This window comes from Carassius auratus, chromosome 5 (genome assembly GCF_003368295.1).
Source record: "Carassius auratus strain Wakin chromosome 5, ASM336829v1, whole genome shotgun sequence".
Taxonomy (NCBI): Eukaryota; Metazoa; Chordata; class Actinopteri; order Cypriniformes; family Cyprinidae; genus Carassius; species Carassius auratus.
In genome coordinates, this window is record NC_039247.1 from 20,071,702 (window position 1) to 20,087,819 (window position 16,118).

The 16,118-nt window shown below is 36.1% G+C and overlaps 1 protein-coding gene across 1 annotated transcript in view; it reads left to right on the forward strand.

The window, feature by feature from the left end:
* The first annotated feature begins 208 nt into the window (after positions 1–208).
* LOC113080082 (centriolin-like) overlaps positions 209–16,118 on the forward strand; it is a 30,225-nt gene continuing 14,315 nt past the window's right edge. The window contains 22 exon segments of the mRNA XM_026252309.1: positions 209–1,039; positions 1,731–1,861; positions 1,988–2,118; positions 2,306–2,447; positions 3,411–3,597; positions 3,677–3,870; positions 4,766–4,822; positions 5,655–5,699; positions 5,996–6,115; positions 9,179–9,377; positions 9,721–9,830; positions 10,007–10,201; positions 12,727–12,880; positions 12,975–13,050; positions 13,052–13,145; positions 13,232–13,408; positions 13,500–13,634; positions 13,869–14,014; positions 14,113–14,296; positions 14,445–14,600; positions 14,964–15,143; positions 15,236–15,343. Of these exon segments, the coding sequence (XP_026108094.1) occupies positions 895–1,039; positions 1,731–1,861; positions 1,988–2,118; positions 2,306–2,447; positions 3,411–3,597; positions 3,677–3,870; positions 4,766–4,822; positions 5,655–5,699; positions 5,996–6,115; positions 9,179–9,377; positions 9,721–9,830; positions 10,007–10,201; positions 12,727–12,880; positions 12,975–13,050; positions 13,052–13,145; positions 13,232–13,408; positions 13,500–13,634; positions 13,869–14,014; positions 14,113–14,296; positions 14,445–14,600; positions 14,964–15,143; positions 15,236–15,343 (3,066 nt within the window). The 5' untranslated portion in view covers positions 209–894.

Sequence of the window (16,118 nt, forward strand, 5' to 3'; positions counted from 1 at the left end):
ATTGCATGTCAATAGAAGATTCATAATTCATATGCATGTTCTTCTATTCTATGGCAACAAAATCTGAAAAGAAATTTGAGATTTCAAGAATAAACAGTAACTTTTAAATAAATTTTTTTTTCAAAATTACCTCAAAATATGTGATTATTTTTGCCACTCTTATCAACCACATATGCAACACTGTGAACAACAATAACAAAAAAACATTACATGCAATTTGCCTCAGATATTGTCATATGATACAAACATTTTGTGTTGCTTATTGACAAACATACGTTTAGGAAAGTGTTTGCTTTTATTTTTAAATTACTTTTCTAAACACTCTAAAAACATGTTATGAATGTTTGCAAGTGAAGTCTGCTTTGAGGGCACGGGACTCTTATTTTGAAATAACTGCAGCTGCGTCACGTGATCCAAACACCACCGCGAATCCTTTGAGTTCATGTAGGAGAATCAGACAACAAGAGAATGAAAGCTCAGTTTAAACCTTTATAAATAATGAGACCTGGGACAGGCGACACAACAGGCCTGTATCCGCTTCGATAGTTTCTACAAAAAAAGAAGAAGAATCTGACGGTCGCTGGGTGATCGCGAGGGAGCCTAATCGGTCGCTATGGAAACTGGGCTAACAAAACTTGTCCAGTCTTTGTGAAACATTAATGAACAACGCTGTTAATGTAAAACTGCTTTTTAGCATATATATTAAGCATTTGAGTTAATATGTGACTTTAGTTCTTTGCATTTTATCAGATTTGGTCTACATTGTAATTTAACAATAACAGTAAAATACACTAAGTTACTGGCAGTTAACGTTAAGTTTAAACAGTAGAGATGGTTTAGGATTAGCATCGTATTCGCTGGCCTCAGATAATCCTAATATCCCATGAGAATAAAATGAAAAGAGGGGGTGATTTGCCCAAACGGTCACCGACAGCGGGATCCAAATGTTCCAAGAGCCTCGAGAACAAACCGGTGTCCCCGAACCCCATCTCATGTTCGGAGACTGAGGATGGAGGTCGAGAAGATCTCAGTGATGAAGGTAAATCAAGTCTTTGGTTGCTTAGATGTAACTTACAGTACACGAGCCACTCTTATCTGATCTGCCTTTTCAGGTCATTTTGAAGTATTAAAGTCATTTCTCCATGGGTACTTTTATATCCCATGGGTTGATCTTTATGAAAACTTAATGATTTCACCATGCCTTCATTATTTCTGGTAATTTTCTGTATAGATTTTCTTGTTTTGCTCTTGTCTCAGACCCATACTTTTTGAAATCTCAAACTATGGATCTCTATCATAAAATTGTCTTGTTTTTAAAAGAAGAGTGAAATAAGTAATTGCGTGAAAATATCCTATTTTTGTTCAATTATTATAATTTTTTTTTTTTTGACATGTCAAACTGTTTTGGCCCCAGTGTAGTTTTATTTATAGTTAGTTAGTCTACTTGTTTGCCAAAACCGTGAGTTCAAACATGAGGCATGTAATGTGTAAAACAAAGAAAAATGAACTTCAGCTATGAAATTTGCCTTGGCAAAACAAAGTCAGTCAAGAATGTTATTAAACACCAGGATGCGGTGAAAATATGCTTAATAATTAGAAATTGACAGAATAATCCTAAAGTTGTTAGTAGACAAAATAAAATATTTCAGCATTTCAGATTATTAATTACTTGACTGCCACCAGCATTTGTGTGTCATTTATTTACATTTTACATTGACATCTTCTCATAGACAAAAGACAATGTAAGGGGACGAGATACATCACAGAAGACCTGATCAGGAGGTTGACTAAATGTGAAAATTTAGTCCTTGTGCAGACCCTGAATTTGTCTACATCAGTGGCAAGTGACAAACAATTTAGGGTAAGATTTCGATATTATTTGATTAATGCTCAGTGTGATGGGTCAAATTTATATAATTGCATTCACTCTTGCATTTATTTGACTTTTGTGTATTCATGTGTGTGCATGTGTGTGTGTGTGTTTTAGTATATTGAAAATTTGGATAAATGTGAGCGCTTGCAGGTTCTCAACCTCAGTAACAACAGGATTGAGAGAATTGAAAAACTAGAGAAACTGTGTCAACTACGGGAACTCCACCTTTCCAGTAACAGGATACAGTAAGAATGTTATATATGTCTGCTTAACAAGGAACATTCACTTACAACAAATTATGATAGTATGCTACATTAAAAAAAACTATATATATATTTTAATAACAGTTTCCATAGTAGAATAAAAGATGGTGTAATGTTCTAAAGGCCAATACAAGTTTTTTAATAAAAATTATATTTAATTTATTTGCAGAAAAATTGAAGGTTTAGAGCACATGACAAATCTTCAGGTTATGAATTTGGCCTTCAACAACATTGAACATCTTCCAGTTTGGATGGCAAAGAAGCTCAGATCTCTTCATACTATAAATCTACAGAGCAACAAGATATTCTCAGTGAGTACAATTTATCCGAGCTGGTCTGTCGCAGCATTTGCTTATATTTGTTAATCATGTGTTTAAAACAGCCAATCAACAAAAAAGTCCTCAAATGTATCAAAAAGAAAAGAAAATGTGTTATTCTCATATTCTCATATCATATTGTTGCAACTTGTATAACCTTTTCCTTCTGTGGAACATAAAGATATTTTGAAAAGAATAAAAAAAAGTCTCAATATTTTTCTTTAATGGATGTGGAGGCACCGAAATGGTTTGGTTACCAATATTCCTTCAAAATATCTTTTGTGTTCGGCAGAAGAAACAAAGTCAAACAGGTTTGGAGGTGAGTAAAGGTGAGTAAATAATAGGGGTAGTACCGTCTAATCGATTAGTCGACTTCAATGCGCTGCCATGATGCTTTAAGCTTGACGTCGACTAGTCGCCGGTCCTATAGAGGGCGCCACATAATTCTCTACAGCTTTACTAGTAGAGAGACACTGCCAGGTAGAATTAATTCACACACACAATCACTCTCACTAATGCATTCATATGAATGTAATCTTAATGTACTACTTTATCTGTATATGATTTAGAACAAGCAGATATCTGTGAGAAATATAACGACCCAAAGACAAAAGAACTGATAAAAATGAGCTGTTATAGGAGCAATAGCCATGTACGCAGCACTGTGTTATGTGCCATAGCCGTGTACAAGGTTTTTTTTTTTGTTGTTGTTGTTTTTTTACAGCTCCAAGCTTATGTTCATTAATGACGTCATCAGTGACTAGTCGACTTCGACTCAGCTTTCATCACATAAAAGTCGACTTTAAAAAATCACCAGTCATTCCCCCCTAGTAAATAATGGAAGAATTTTAAATTTTGGATGAACTGTTCCTTTGATGTCATAGATTTCACATTGAAAGTAAATCAGTGATGTTCATACACATTTATGTTACTTGCAACATTCTCTTTGTGACATAGCTTCATGAGATAACTAAACTGAAGCCCCTGAAGAACCTGACCTGCCTGACATTAGCAGAAAACCCCATCTCCACCCTGCCCCATTATCACCTCTTCCTAATCTTCCATCTGAGGTCACTGGAAATATTGGATGGACAACCAATCAGTCCACAGGAAAGAGAGCGAGCACATCAGCGCTTTCACATGGGTACGCTATCTCATCTCCTACATTTATTTTATCTTCATATGTGCTTTTATCATTGAACCCTTTTGTGCTGTCCTTATAGAGGAAGTGGAGCGTTTGGAGCAAGAGCTGGAGTTGAGAGCTGACGAGATTGCACAGCTTCAGAGAGAGCGGACCACAGCACTGGAAGAACTACAGCGGCAGGAAACGCTCAATCAGAACCTGAGGCAACAGCATCAGGAGCAACAGCGGAGCCGTGAGGAACTCCGGAGAGAACTGGACACCAAATCTGATCTGGTGAGTGATGAGTCTTCACTGTCATCAAGCTCAGCATGAACAGAGTCGATCAGTTTGTCCTCACACACAACTGTAATATCACATGTAAACAATAGTTTCATTTCAGAGCATTTCCTAAAGATGCTCCACTAACAAGACCTCAAAATCAGATGTTGTATAGGGGAACCATTGTTTTTTTATATACACTGGTCAGTTTTGAGATTTTTGGGTCTGTTTCGTCCTCCATAACATGAGTTCTTTTAGACTAGTGAAAAGAAAAAATACAATTACAAATACTTTTCTTTAAAGGCTGATTTTTATTTCTGTCTGTATTTTGATTTATGAAAAAGTGAGAAGTGGTGTCTATGTAATACCTTCAACTGTAATATGTCAACAAACTGAAACCGGAATTTTGTCTTTGTCAAAAGTGTAGATTTCTGTTTTTGGAAATGTATGCAAATTAATATGTTAGATAATGTGCTTATTTAATTAGATAATGCCTTGGTTGTATATTCACATATCATTCCAGAAAATTTGTTTAAAAAAAACAACAACAACAAAAACTGTTGTTTTAATATAGTATAATGTGATCAATTAACTGAGGAAGTATGGTGATATCTATTAGTTCACTTGTCCACTTGCGGTGTCTTGTTTTACGTTGTCCTGATGCTGTTATGCACAATTCATCACTGCATATTGATCCAAAGAAAAAAGAATTAATATTCTCTTAATTCTTAATCAGAATGAATTTATAACTTGCTCCATATCTGAAACATCCTGACTTTAAGATGGAAATAATGTTAGTGCAAACAATGACATGTTGACTTTAATCTTTAATTTCCTTATTGCAAACTCAAAATGCACTCATAGTGAGCACAGAGATTCATCTGAAATTTCCCTTTCCTGTCTTTTCTAGACAAATTCCTGTTCAGCTCTCTCTTCTTATTCCATGCTTTTGTCACCTGTTCTGAAGGTACTTTGTGAACAGTGTTGAAAATAGTTTTTGTCTGTTGCCATCTGTTTAACTGAAATGAATGAGAGTTTGCATTTGGAAAAAGAAAAGGAACCGTTTAAACTATCAGAACAGCAATTGATGCTAATTGCTTCACTTCACTGCACTGCACAGTGTATTTGTTTGTTTGTTGTACTATTTTAAAATAAGACATATCTACTAAAAGTTTGGAATAATTAAGATTAATAAAAAAAAAAGTATCTTGTTCTTATCAAGGCATAATTTATTTGATAAAAAAAACAAACAAACAGTAAAACAGTATTATTGTGAATTTTACGGACTATAAGTCACACTTTTTTCATAGTTCGGCTGGTCCTGCGACTTATAGTCAGGTGCGACTTATTTATCAAAATTAATTTGACATGAACCAAGAGAAAACATTACCGTCTACAGCTGCCAGAGGGCGCTCTATGCTGCTCAGTGCTCTTGTAGCTTACACTGAAAACATAGAGCGCCTTCTCGCGGCTGTAGATGGTAATGTTTTTTCTTGGTTCTAAATAAATGCAACTTATAGTCCAGTGCGACTTAAATGTTTTTTCCTCATCATGACGTATTTTTGGACTGATGCGACTTATACTTAGGTGCGACTTATAGTCCGAAAAATATGGTAATTACATTTTAAAATAACTACATTCTGTCTGAATGTGTTGTAAAATTTAATTAATTCCTTTGATGGCAAAGCAAAATTTTCTATCCTTTAAACTTTTCTTTTCCCTTTTGATTTGATGTATCTTTCACTCCTGTGCATTTACGTAAACTCTTTGCATGCCTCTTCTCTTCATTCCTGCTTCAGTCTCAGCCTCCACATCAAGGTCTTTTGCTGGATTCTCTCTGTCAGGTATCCACATGTGCTCCACCAATCACTGTATGATGTCAACATTATGTTCTCCTGTCCTCTCAGGTGTTCGCTTTAGAGAGCGATGTTACCGGTATAGTACTGCTATGTTTTTCAGCATGTTTCTGCATGCATGCATTCTATATTGATGGAAATATCATTCATTGCTTTGTGTAATAACATAATTGTAAAAGTTTTGTAGAACATGTATGCTTAAAGTTTGTAGTGAAGTGTGGCTGATGTGTTTTCTGGTGGTATGTAAAGTGTTGTGTTTAAATGAGATCTTCCTCATTGCACAGATGAAGCAGACAACAGTGGAGTTGACCCGGGCCTGTCAGAAACACTATGAGCTTGAGCAGGAGTTGGCTTTCCACAAAATTGATGCCAAGTTTGAACCTCTTCGATTTTATCCAGATCCTGTATGTATTTGTTTTGGTTTATTAACATCTAGAGCATGCCACTATATATATATATAACTTTTTTATGTCTTAATTTTTATTAAAGTTTAGGGTTAAAGTCTCATGCATTTTTCATTCAATATGTAGTGTATGAAGCTTTAAATAATTTAGTTAAACTTTTACACAAAGAAAACTAAATTTTTATAATAGAATTTAGTGTTGTCACGGCACCAAAATTTCAGTATTTGGTACCGATACCAGTGAAAATCCATGGTTCTCTGTACCAAAGCAAAAAACAAAAATATGCTTATTAAAAAATAAATCACTTTTTTTATCACAAAAAAAAAAGCCAGTGCCATTCTTTATACTTATTTACAATTGTGTAAAGTTTTTCTACAAGTAATATAATTAAACAGGTAAACAAGTTTCACCCAAATTTAATTTGTCTTTTAATTAATTAAATTTAAACATTTCATTTTTTTTGGTAAATAAAGGGATTTGCTATTAAAATTAAAACATGGAAGAAATATTGTGCGATTTATTTCTTGAAAAAATTAAATTCTATTAAATAATAGTAATATTTCTAGCACAATGCCTTTATGTAAAAATTAACTTTTATTTTGACGCTGGTTTTACTCAAATGAAACGGTAAAATGCTTGTGAAGTGACTCAGAACAGTTCTGATGTTGTTTACGTATTTTTGTCCTCATTACTGCAAGCATCATGTGCTTCAGTCTATGTAGTAAACAAACCATTCATTCATTCACACAGAGACACGCAGAACATGCAGAATTCAGATTTATACTTTTGTGGCTTTACATTTGCAGATACTGGTCCATATGGAGATTTGATTTGATTAATTTATGCTAACTTTATATATATTTATATTTATAATATTTTCTTAATATTAAAATGTAAGTTTCATTTTCATGACTGGATTTTGAGATTCCGTCCGTGTTTTCTGCTTCGCCGAAATTATAGTGCTCTATGCGTCAAGAACCTGGTTGACCGGACACTCCGTATCTCCGTATCATTAAAGGGGGGGTGAAATGCTATTTCATGCATACTGAGTTTTTTTACACTGTTAAAAGAGTTGGATTCCCATGCTAAACATGGACAAAGTTTCAAAAATTAAGTTGTATGTTTGAAGGAGTATTTCTGTTCCAAAAATACTCCTTCCGGTTTGTCACAAGTTTTGGAAAGTTTTTTTCGAGTATGGCTCTGTGTGACGTTAGATGGAGCGGAATTTCCTTATATGGGTCCTAAGGCACTTCTGCCGGAAGAGCGCGCGCTCCCGTATAGCAGAGCACAGACTGAGAGCACAGACATTCACTGATCAGAGCGAGAGCGTCCCGAAATGTCACAAAAGGAGTGTGTTTTTGGTTGCCAGGGCAAGACAACCCTGCACAGATTACCAAAAGAGAAACAGCATTAAGGGACCAGTGGATGGAGTTTATTTTTACAGAGCATCAACGGAGTTGTGCAAGTGTTTGTGTTTGTTCCCTGCATTTCGAAGATGCTTGTTTTACAAACAAGACCCAGTTTGACGACGGATTTGCACATCGTTTATTTCTTAAGGATAATGCAGTCCCAAAGAAAAAGGGTCACGATCGTGTGTTGGAACCGCAGGCGATGAGTAAAACTGCTTCAAATATCTCTGTGTTGTTAACTTAGCTATCGGCGCGTAAGCACATCAAGTAAACAACATGCGATGTTGTCATCAAACTGCACTTTCCACATGTACAGCTTAAAAAAAAAAAAAAAAAGACGACAAAGTGGAACTTTAGTCATTTTCCAAAACCGCTAAGCAAATATATACAGTTTCAGTACATACCACATAGAGACGTCGTTGCTGATGCTGCTCTTGTTAAATTTCAGCCTCTGGATCTTATTCTGGATCATAAATATACGCCGAATCTGACTGTTATCCATGGTTTGTTTTGGTTTGTTTTTCCTCACGGTAATGTCACAGCTTCCAAACGCTCTCAACGCAAAAGCCTACTGGCGCTCGTGGTTCTTTAGCTCCGCCCACACGTCACGCCTCCAGCGGGTCGTGTTTTTCCGGGAAAAAATGGTACAGACTATCTTTCTCTTATGAATAAAATAAAACTAAAGACTTTTTGGAGTTATGAAGGATGCAGTACTACTCTATAGGTACTCAAGATTAACAGGATATTGAGTGAAAACGAGCATTTCACCCTCCCTTTAAAGGGATAGTTCACCCAAAAATGAAAATGATGTAATTAATGACTCATTCTCATGTCGTTCCAAACTCGTAAGACCTAATCGAACTCAATCGTTTTAAACGGTTTGCATCTCTAATACTCATTAATCCTTAAGCTGTTAACTTTTTTAATGTGGCTGACACTCCCTCTGAGTTCAAACAAACCAATATCCCGGAGTAATTCATTTACTCAAACAGTACACAGTAATTGGTTCAAGAAGATCCGGTTACATCGAATGATTCGTTCGCAAACCGGATATTACTAAACTGCTGTGTTTTGAACTCGCTCACAACAGACACGGAAGAGAATAAAGATTTAGTTTTTGTTATTTTTGGACCAAAATGTATTTTCAATGCTTTAAAAAATTCTAACTGACCCTCTGATGTCACATGGACTACTTTGATGATGTTTTTCTTACCTTTCTGGACATGGACAGTATACTGTACACACAATGGAGAGACAGAAAGCTCTCGGACTAAATCTAAAATATCTTAAACTGTGTTAAAAAGATGAACAGAGGTCTCACGGGTTTGGAACGACATCAGGGTGAGCCATTAATGACATAATTATGATTTTTGGGTGAACTAACCCTTTAAAGAAACCTGGTACCGTCACATTTTAATTTTTTTAGTACCGATTTGGTATCGAAGTACCGGGTGTTTTGACAACACTAATAGGATTATTGGTCAATTGTGAGGTTTTAACAGGGTGTTACAGTCTGATGTCCCAATAACAACAATAAATTTGATATATTATTGGATTTATAGACATTTATCTGACCATTAAATAACTATATCATACAGTACTGTGTGGAAAGATTATATTGTTTTTCATGAAGATTTTTCTCATTGATGCTCAGGAGGTGGAGGTAGAGAACCTTTCTAGTGAGAGTAAGGAAAGTCCATACATAGGAAAGTCTCGTCAGAAAAGGAGCATCCCAGTGCCGTTGGGGACGGATAGCATGGGTGCACAAGACCAACATAAGGCCTCCTCAGCAGACCTGACTGAGACAGACGGCCCAGGAGAACATGACATGTCCAGACATGCTCAGCTTAGAGGTACAAATGATTAAATGTGTTCTCACATTATATTAAAAGGTCTAAATTGTTAAGTAAAATAACATTTGAATGGTACACACATACTATTACAATTTTTACTCATAACAGTTTGTTGTTTTTTGTCTTATTATCTCAGGTTTGGGTCTACATTGCATAGAATCACCTTGCTTGTGCATACTGTATATAGAATAACACCTTCAAGTAAAACTGAAATGACTGTTAATGATGCAATTTCGTGATTTTGCACTCAGAAATACATAAATCCATCCATATGGCATCTGCAAATGAGGAATGGAGGACATTTTCCCTTTTTATAGAGCCACTGTTTGTGTTTGGTTTTTAGCTGAGGCACGATTACAGCAGTTACATGAAGAAATCGAGGCAAAAGAACAGCAGATCCTTAAAGCCAGTGACGAGCTCCGGCAGCTAGAGGAGACAGTTTCTGAGAGACGGGTGAGATGTTCCCCTTTAAATCTCTTCTGTGAATGGCTCTGTTTTTGAAAACGGCACTAGCAGTTCTCCTTGAGAGAGTCTGTGCAATTTCCTCTGTTCTGAATCTAAATCAAATTTAATGGCAGTTCATATTCAGATTTACTTTTAAATTATTTGGTTTGTTGATTTGCGTTTAGATCTGTGAGGCTGAGAAGGAGCAGCTCAGGCAGGAGCTTGAGAGGAGGATACAGAGGCTGGGAGAGATGAGAGGAGAGATGGAGGCTATGGAGAGGCAGCTGGACAGGCTGAATACTGAGAGGATTCAAGCCCAGGATGAAATGGACCAGCTACAAAATCTACTGCACAGCCTGGATCCCAGTGACCCTAGACATGTCAGTAACACTCATGTCTGCACAATCTTATGAAAAGAATCTTTTTTTTTTTATCAGATTATTATTTGCATAACACAATGACAAAACATGTTAAACCATTGTGTTAAATGTACAATATCAAATCCTGTGGTCGCAAGAAATTCACTGTAAAAAATATTGAATTTTATAGTTCATCAACTTGCAGTATCATGATTCATGAACTGATATAATGTTAATATACCAGCGTATTTAAACTGTATCAGTCTGCTTTATACAGTAAACAGTTTAAATAAAACACCTTTATTATTTTCATAGCTATTTTTAAAACAATGGCTTATTAACTTAGACAAAGACAAATAGCACCAGGGTATAAAAGCAAATACATGACACTCAACACAAACATTAATTAAACAAAATAAAATATATTGAGACATTTATCATTTTTTAATCAGCAAGGATGCATTAAATTGATCAAAATTGATGGTACAGACTTTTACCTTGTCACAAAATATTTATTTTTATACATGTTATTGTTGTTACTATTTTTTTACTTAAATACATGCATAAGAGAGTTCATTTAAAAACATTATATAATCTTAAGAACCCCAAGCTTTTCAACGGTAGTGTATATGTCAAGACTATTTATAATATAGACATTTTTTATTAATGTAATTCATCCTTTTTCGCTTACAAAAGACATGTTAAAGATTGCATGTACATAAATCTAATATATGATGAGAAAAATTTGTTGCCACAATTAACAGGTTTAACTGGAGCATTTTTTACACTCTATTTCTGATAAAATTACTAATAGTTTTAAAGTGTAGGCTGTTTACGGTTGACATACAACTTCAAAGAATTGCACTAATGTACAATTTAAACTTTGTCTATATTTGCTGTTTCACCAATGTAAAATCTTATTGATAAATATGCTTAGAACAAATATTACATTGTAAAGTTAATGCTTTGAAATACATTCACATTGACACATTTTTGCAAAATAACTGATGTGTTATGGAACCTCCCTGACAACAAAGGTGTATAATAAGATTAGGTTCTCTACGGAATTAATCATCACTAACCCATGATGCTCAGCAACGAGCTGCAGGCATTTAAAATGAGGTTCTTGTCTCTTTAAGAAAGAAGAGAGCACTTCTGTCCTGGGAAATCTGTTGATGCTGTGGGTGGAGCCTACTCCCACCCGGCCTCAGACACAGACACTGATTGGCTGAGGCTGCAGAAAGTTTCCTGTGTTGATTCAAAGAGATTTGAGAGGAGGGTGGAAAGAGTGCAGGGATAAAGGAGGAGGGGGAGAATGAAGTCTAGAGGAGGGCGCTGCTTTTAGTAATAGTTGGAGTCCATGGGAAAAAAAGCTCTGAAGTTTAGAGTAACAGAGCTAGACGAGACAGGAAATGTTCTCTTTCTGCTCAAGGAGCCTCTGTTACCCCTCGTGGGGCAGCAACAGGAGAAAAATGGAGATATAGAGACAGAAAGCGAAGAGATGGCAGCCACCCCACTGTAGTAAGTACACCACTGGGGTTTAGGAGGGGCTCATGGTAGGCTGTGGTCATTCTGTTGCAAAAATGTGTGGCTTGTAATGTTGTTCGTAGAAGTGATTATTGGTATCTAACATCATTGAACATTATTTTTTATTTTTTTAAGTTGGTGATTACTTTATGATGTTTCATGAATGTTGTATATTTTCAATGCTTATAACAGGAAATTGCAAAAGCATTATGACATCAGAGTTTTCTGCCTTGCAAATTTTATGACAGCAGTGGACAAAAACAAGGCACAGTATTAAATCAGTACATTACTAGATAAATCTAAGTACATTTGCATTCTTTATTTATAGATAGTGTTAGTTTAAGGTTAACAAGGAATTATTTAAAATAACGTTTAATGAAAGTATTCGATTTTCACTTGTATTGGGAGGAAAGAGGAAGTCAATGGTTGAGAAGTAACAAATGCAGAATCCAAGACTGTCCCTGCATTCCAATTCATATGAAATTTGAATACTGTTTTGTTTACGGTTTTAGGTGGATCAAACACTGTAAAAAAAAAAAAAAAATGTTAAAGTTGTAAGTAAAATTAAAACAACACCAAAAAAACGATGTAGAATAAAATGCTATCCAAATTTATTTCCACTGAAAATTTAACTTTAAATTCAGTGTTACTTACAGTTTCTTTGTAATTAATTGTGAAATTTACTAGCAATTTCTCAGTGAAAATCGTCTCAGAAACCTTTAAGTTGGGCTGCAATACATCTTAAATTTAGTTATCACATTATAATATTAAGATATTATATTATTAATAATATTATTATAATATTCAGATTATAATATTAAACAATATTAGAATTATAAAATACAATATTAAAATGACATTATATTTTTCAATTCATTTACTTTTATTACAGCAGAAGTAACAGAAATACATATCAGCTTAGTTTTGGAGAATATTGTATTGGACAAAGGGGTGCCTTGGAGACAAAAACCAGTGGAATTGATCATGTAATAGCAGTCTTTCTGCCATCACTCCTGCAGGCCCATGTCAAGGCTCAGTTGTCCAAGAAGACGCAGCTGCTGGCCATCATGAGCAGAAAGCACCAGGAACTGGAGAGCAGGCTGGATGACATGATCACACGCATCCACAAGGAGACACAGGAGATCAAAGAATTAGAGCAACAACTTACTGATGGTGAGGAACTTTTTTACAATGTTGTTTTTTTTAACCTTTTTTAACCTGAAAAAATCATCAAATAAGCTAAAAGAAACAATCTCCGATCTTTCAGGTCAGATCGCTGCTAATGAAGCACTCAAGCGTGACCTGGAGGGCATCATCTCAGGTCTCCAGGAGTATCTGCAGGGCAGAGAAAGATGCTCTGCAACGCTTCCTGTGTGAGAAGGAGCTGCAGTGCACACAGCTGGAGAAAGAAGCTCTCGGTGCTAAAAGCACACAGGAGGTTGGGGTCTGTTTTTGACATAAAGCAGCAGTTTTAATACGCCACTAAGTCAAATCAGCATTATCATATTGTTTGTTGTGTTATAGGAGCTTCAGTGTCAGCAGCAGGTGTTGGAGGATCTGAGGAAGGAGAATGAAGAGCTGAAGCAGGCTCAGGGGCAGGTCAGTGAATATGAAGCAGAGCTGGAGTCGCAGCTGCAGGAGAGAGATTCTGAGGCCACACAACTGAAGGAGGAGCTGGGCAGACTGCGTCGACTCAGTCAAGTAAGAAATGTGTTCATACATTTTTTTCATATTTGTGCATAAGATAGTGCCATTTTTTTCCATTTATTTTGGAAAAATGTCACATTTACAGATGGAGCACTCTGCACTGCAGGCGGAGTTGCAGAAAGAAAGACAGGCAAAAGAGAATGCTTTGGCACAGATGCAGATGGCTGCCGACAGAGAGCTTGAGAACACAGAGCTTCTGCAACAGGTCAACGCTCTTCAGGTGTGTTACTGCACAACTGACCTCATACCAGAATAATAAAAGGCCAGTCAGACCTTTTCCTCTATTAGAAGAAGAGGATTCTTGGAAAGACCAAAGGATGCACTGCTATTAGCTCATTCAAACCCTTCTCAGAGCCTGTAAAAATGTGTACTCTACATTCTGATGCTTGTTGATGTATGAGAATCATTCAACCTCACATCTTTCAATCCCTGGCTGAAAAAAAATATTTTGTAGGAGGAAAGAAACAGTCTTAAGGAGAAAGTGGATGCTCTTCAGGATGATTTGGAACAGGTTAGAGAGGAGCTTCTTTGCCCAGAAAGTGTGACTAAATATTTAGGAGAGCTGAGAAGAGGCATAGCTACAGGACAAGAGGAATTAAGGTATTATAGATTCGTATTGGATATTTTAGTAAGTAATTATAAGAAGTGGACTGTGGCTACAGATGGTGATATGTCTTTGTTATCCTGCCCTGTTGCAGCTTTGAAGACCTTGGGGAACCAGTGAACAAGAAATTCATGGAGCTACAACAGGAGGTGCATCTTGTGGTATCTGCTGCTCGGAGAGATCGAGACGAGGCCCAGCGCTGTCAGGACAGACTTGCTGGAGAGATGAGTTCGCTCAAAGAGAGACTCAGGAAGTGCCAAGAAAGATACCAGGCTCAGGTGAGCTGATGTCGTGGAATTCGAGTAATCATTATTTGAAATAAACTTTTCAGTTACATTGCCATTTCTAAAGTTCAGATGCTCACATATTGCAGTATATTGTCTTAGTATGAAGAGATGCTGATCTCCCTTTGTTTTATTCCAGCAGGCAGCAGAGAGACAGGATGAGGAGGCGGAGCTCAATAGATTGAGGAAAGAGCTGGAAGATGCTCAAGAGCAGCAGTACTTGATGCTGCAGCGTTTAGAGGAGACAGAAATGGACAGGGACCGTCTTCTTGCTGAATTAGAAGGACAAGATAAACAGGTACAAGAATGAGAGTGATTGTTATTTTTATTTATTATGTATTTTATATTTTTTTTCTACCTTTTTGATTTTCTTCTGTTTTTTGGAGTGGCTGATTGGTTATTCCAGGCTGGATTTTCTTCAGCCTTCCTCCTCCCCAGCTCCACCTGTCTAGATCTGCTATGAGGTTGAAATGTAATGCAAAGTTAGGGAACCTTAGCAAGGAAAAAATACTTTTGGACCCTGTGGACACTCCATCAGAGTTTATAGTTACCAATTCCATTAAAGAAATGCCATGATTAATTTATTGCACAATAGAGCTTAACTTGTATTTAGGATATTGCTTTCAGCAGCTTTGTATTTAATAGTTTGTTGTCTTTCTAGGTGAAAGATGAGGAGAGTCAGACTCAGGAGCAGCTAGAATCTCTCAGTCTGGAGTTGCAGGCGCTCAGGAGATCATTTTCCTCTGCTGACAGAATGGCTGCCCAACAATTGATGGCAGCGAAGGACAAACTTCACTCTCTTCATAGCACTATAGAGAAAATACATCAGGAGAGAGCAGCGGTAAGACACAGGGCAAACTACTTGAGATCTTTCAGGACCAAAATCTCTGTGAGAGAAGTTCACTGTTAACAATCTGTTTAATATGTATGTAGAATTCAGAGGAGTTACAGAGCACCAAGATTCAGGCTGCGCAGGCCATTCAGGACTTGACTAATGCTGAAGCAGAAATTGATGTTCTCCAGAAGCTTTTGAGAGACAGGGTAATGTGTCTGTTCAGAGTCTTCAGACTTCAGTCTTCAGTTTTATCCTCCTTTCCACTTCAATATTCTGAATACGATTGTCCCTAGCAGTGTTGGGGGTAATGTATTACAAGTAACGCGAGTTACATATCAGATTACTTTTTTAAAGTTACTAGTAAAGTAATGCATTTTTTCAAAAAAGTAACGCCAGTTACCTCTTTTTCCATTTATTGACTGACAAGTACAGAGTACAGAGGTATTGTGTGCGCTGTGCGCTGTGTGCATTAATTCATCCAAATCGAGAGAAAAAAAAAAGATTTAGTATTCATCAAAATGAATTAAAACAGTGAAATGCAAACTCATATGAATATGAAGCAAACCTGCAATAATAAAATGTTAAATAACACATATGTGTATAATCCTGTTTTATTAACTAATGTCTTGTCTTTGATAACCCAGTTCAACCATACTGATAAGCAAAAATGACTTTAGATAAACTAACAATTGAGCTTCATTGTTTTTTTTTTTATTGCTGAAGAATGTGAAACCTTCTTTTACTGTGTTGTTCTGTCCAGACGCGAATTTACATTTCCTTCAACCTGAGGTTTATTCATTACACTTTTTGGCTTGAAAAGGCTTTTAAATTTGCTATAAATAGAATCAAGACCTGCTCATATTTAAAAAGTAACCAAAAGTAACACAAAAGTAACTTAACGCATTACTTTCCATAAAAAGCAACTAAGTAATCTAATTAGTTACTTTTTAGGGAGAAAATGCAGTAATGCATTACTTTTAA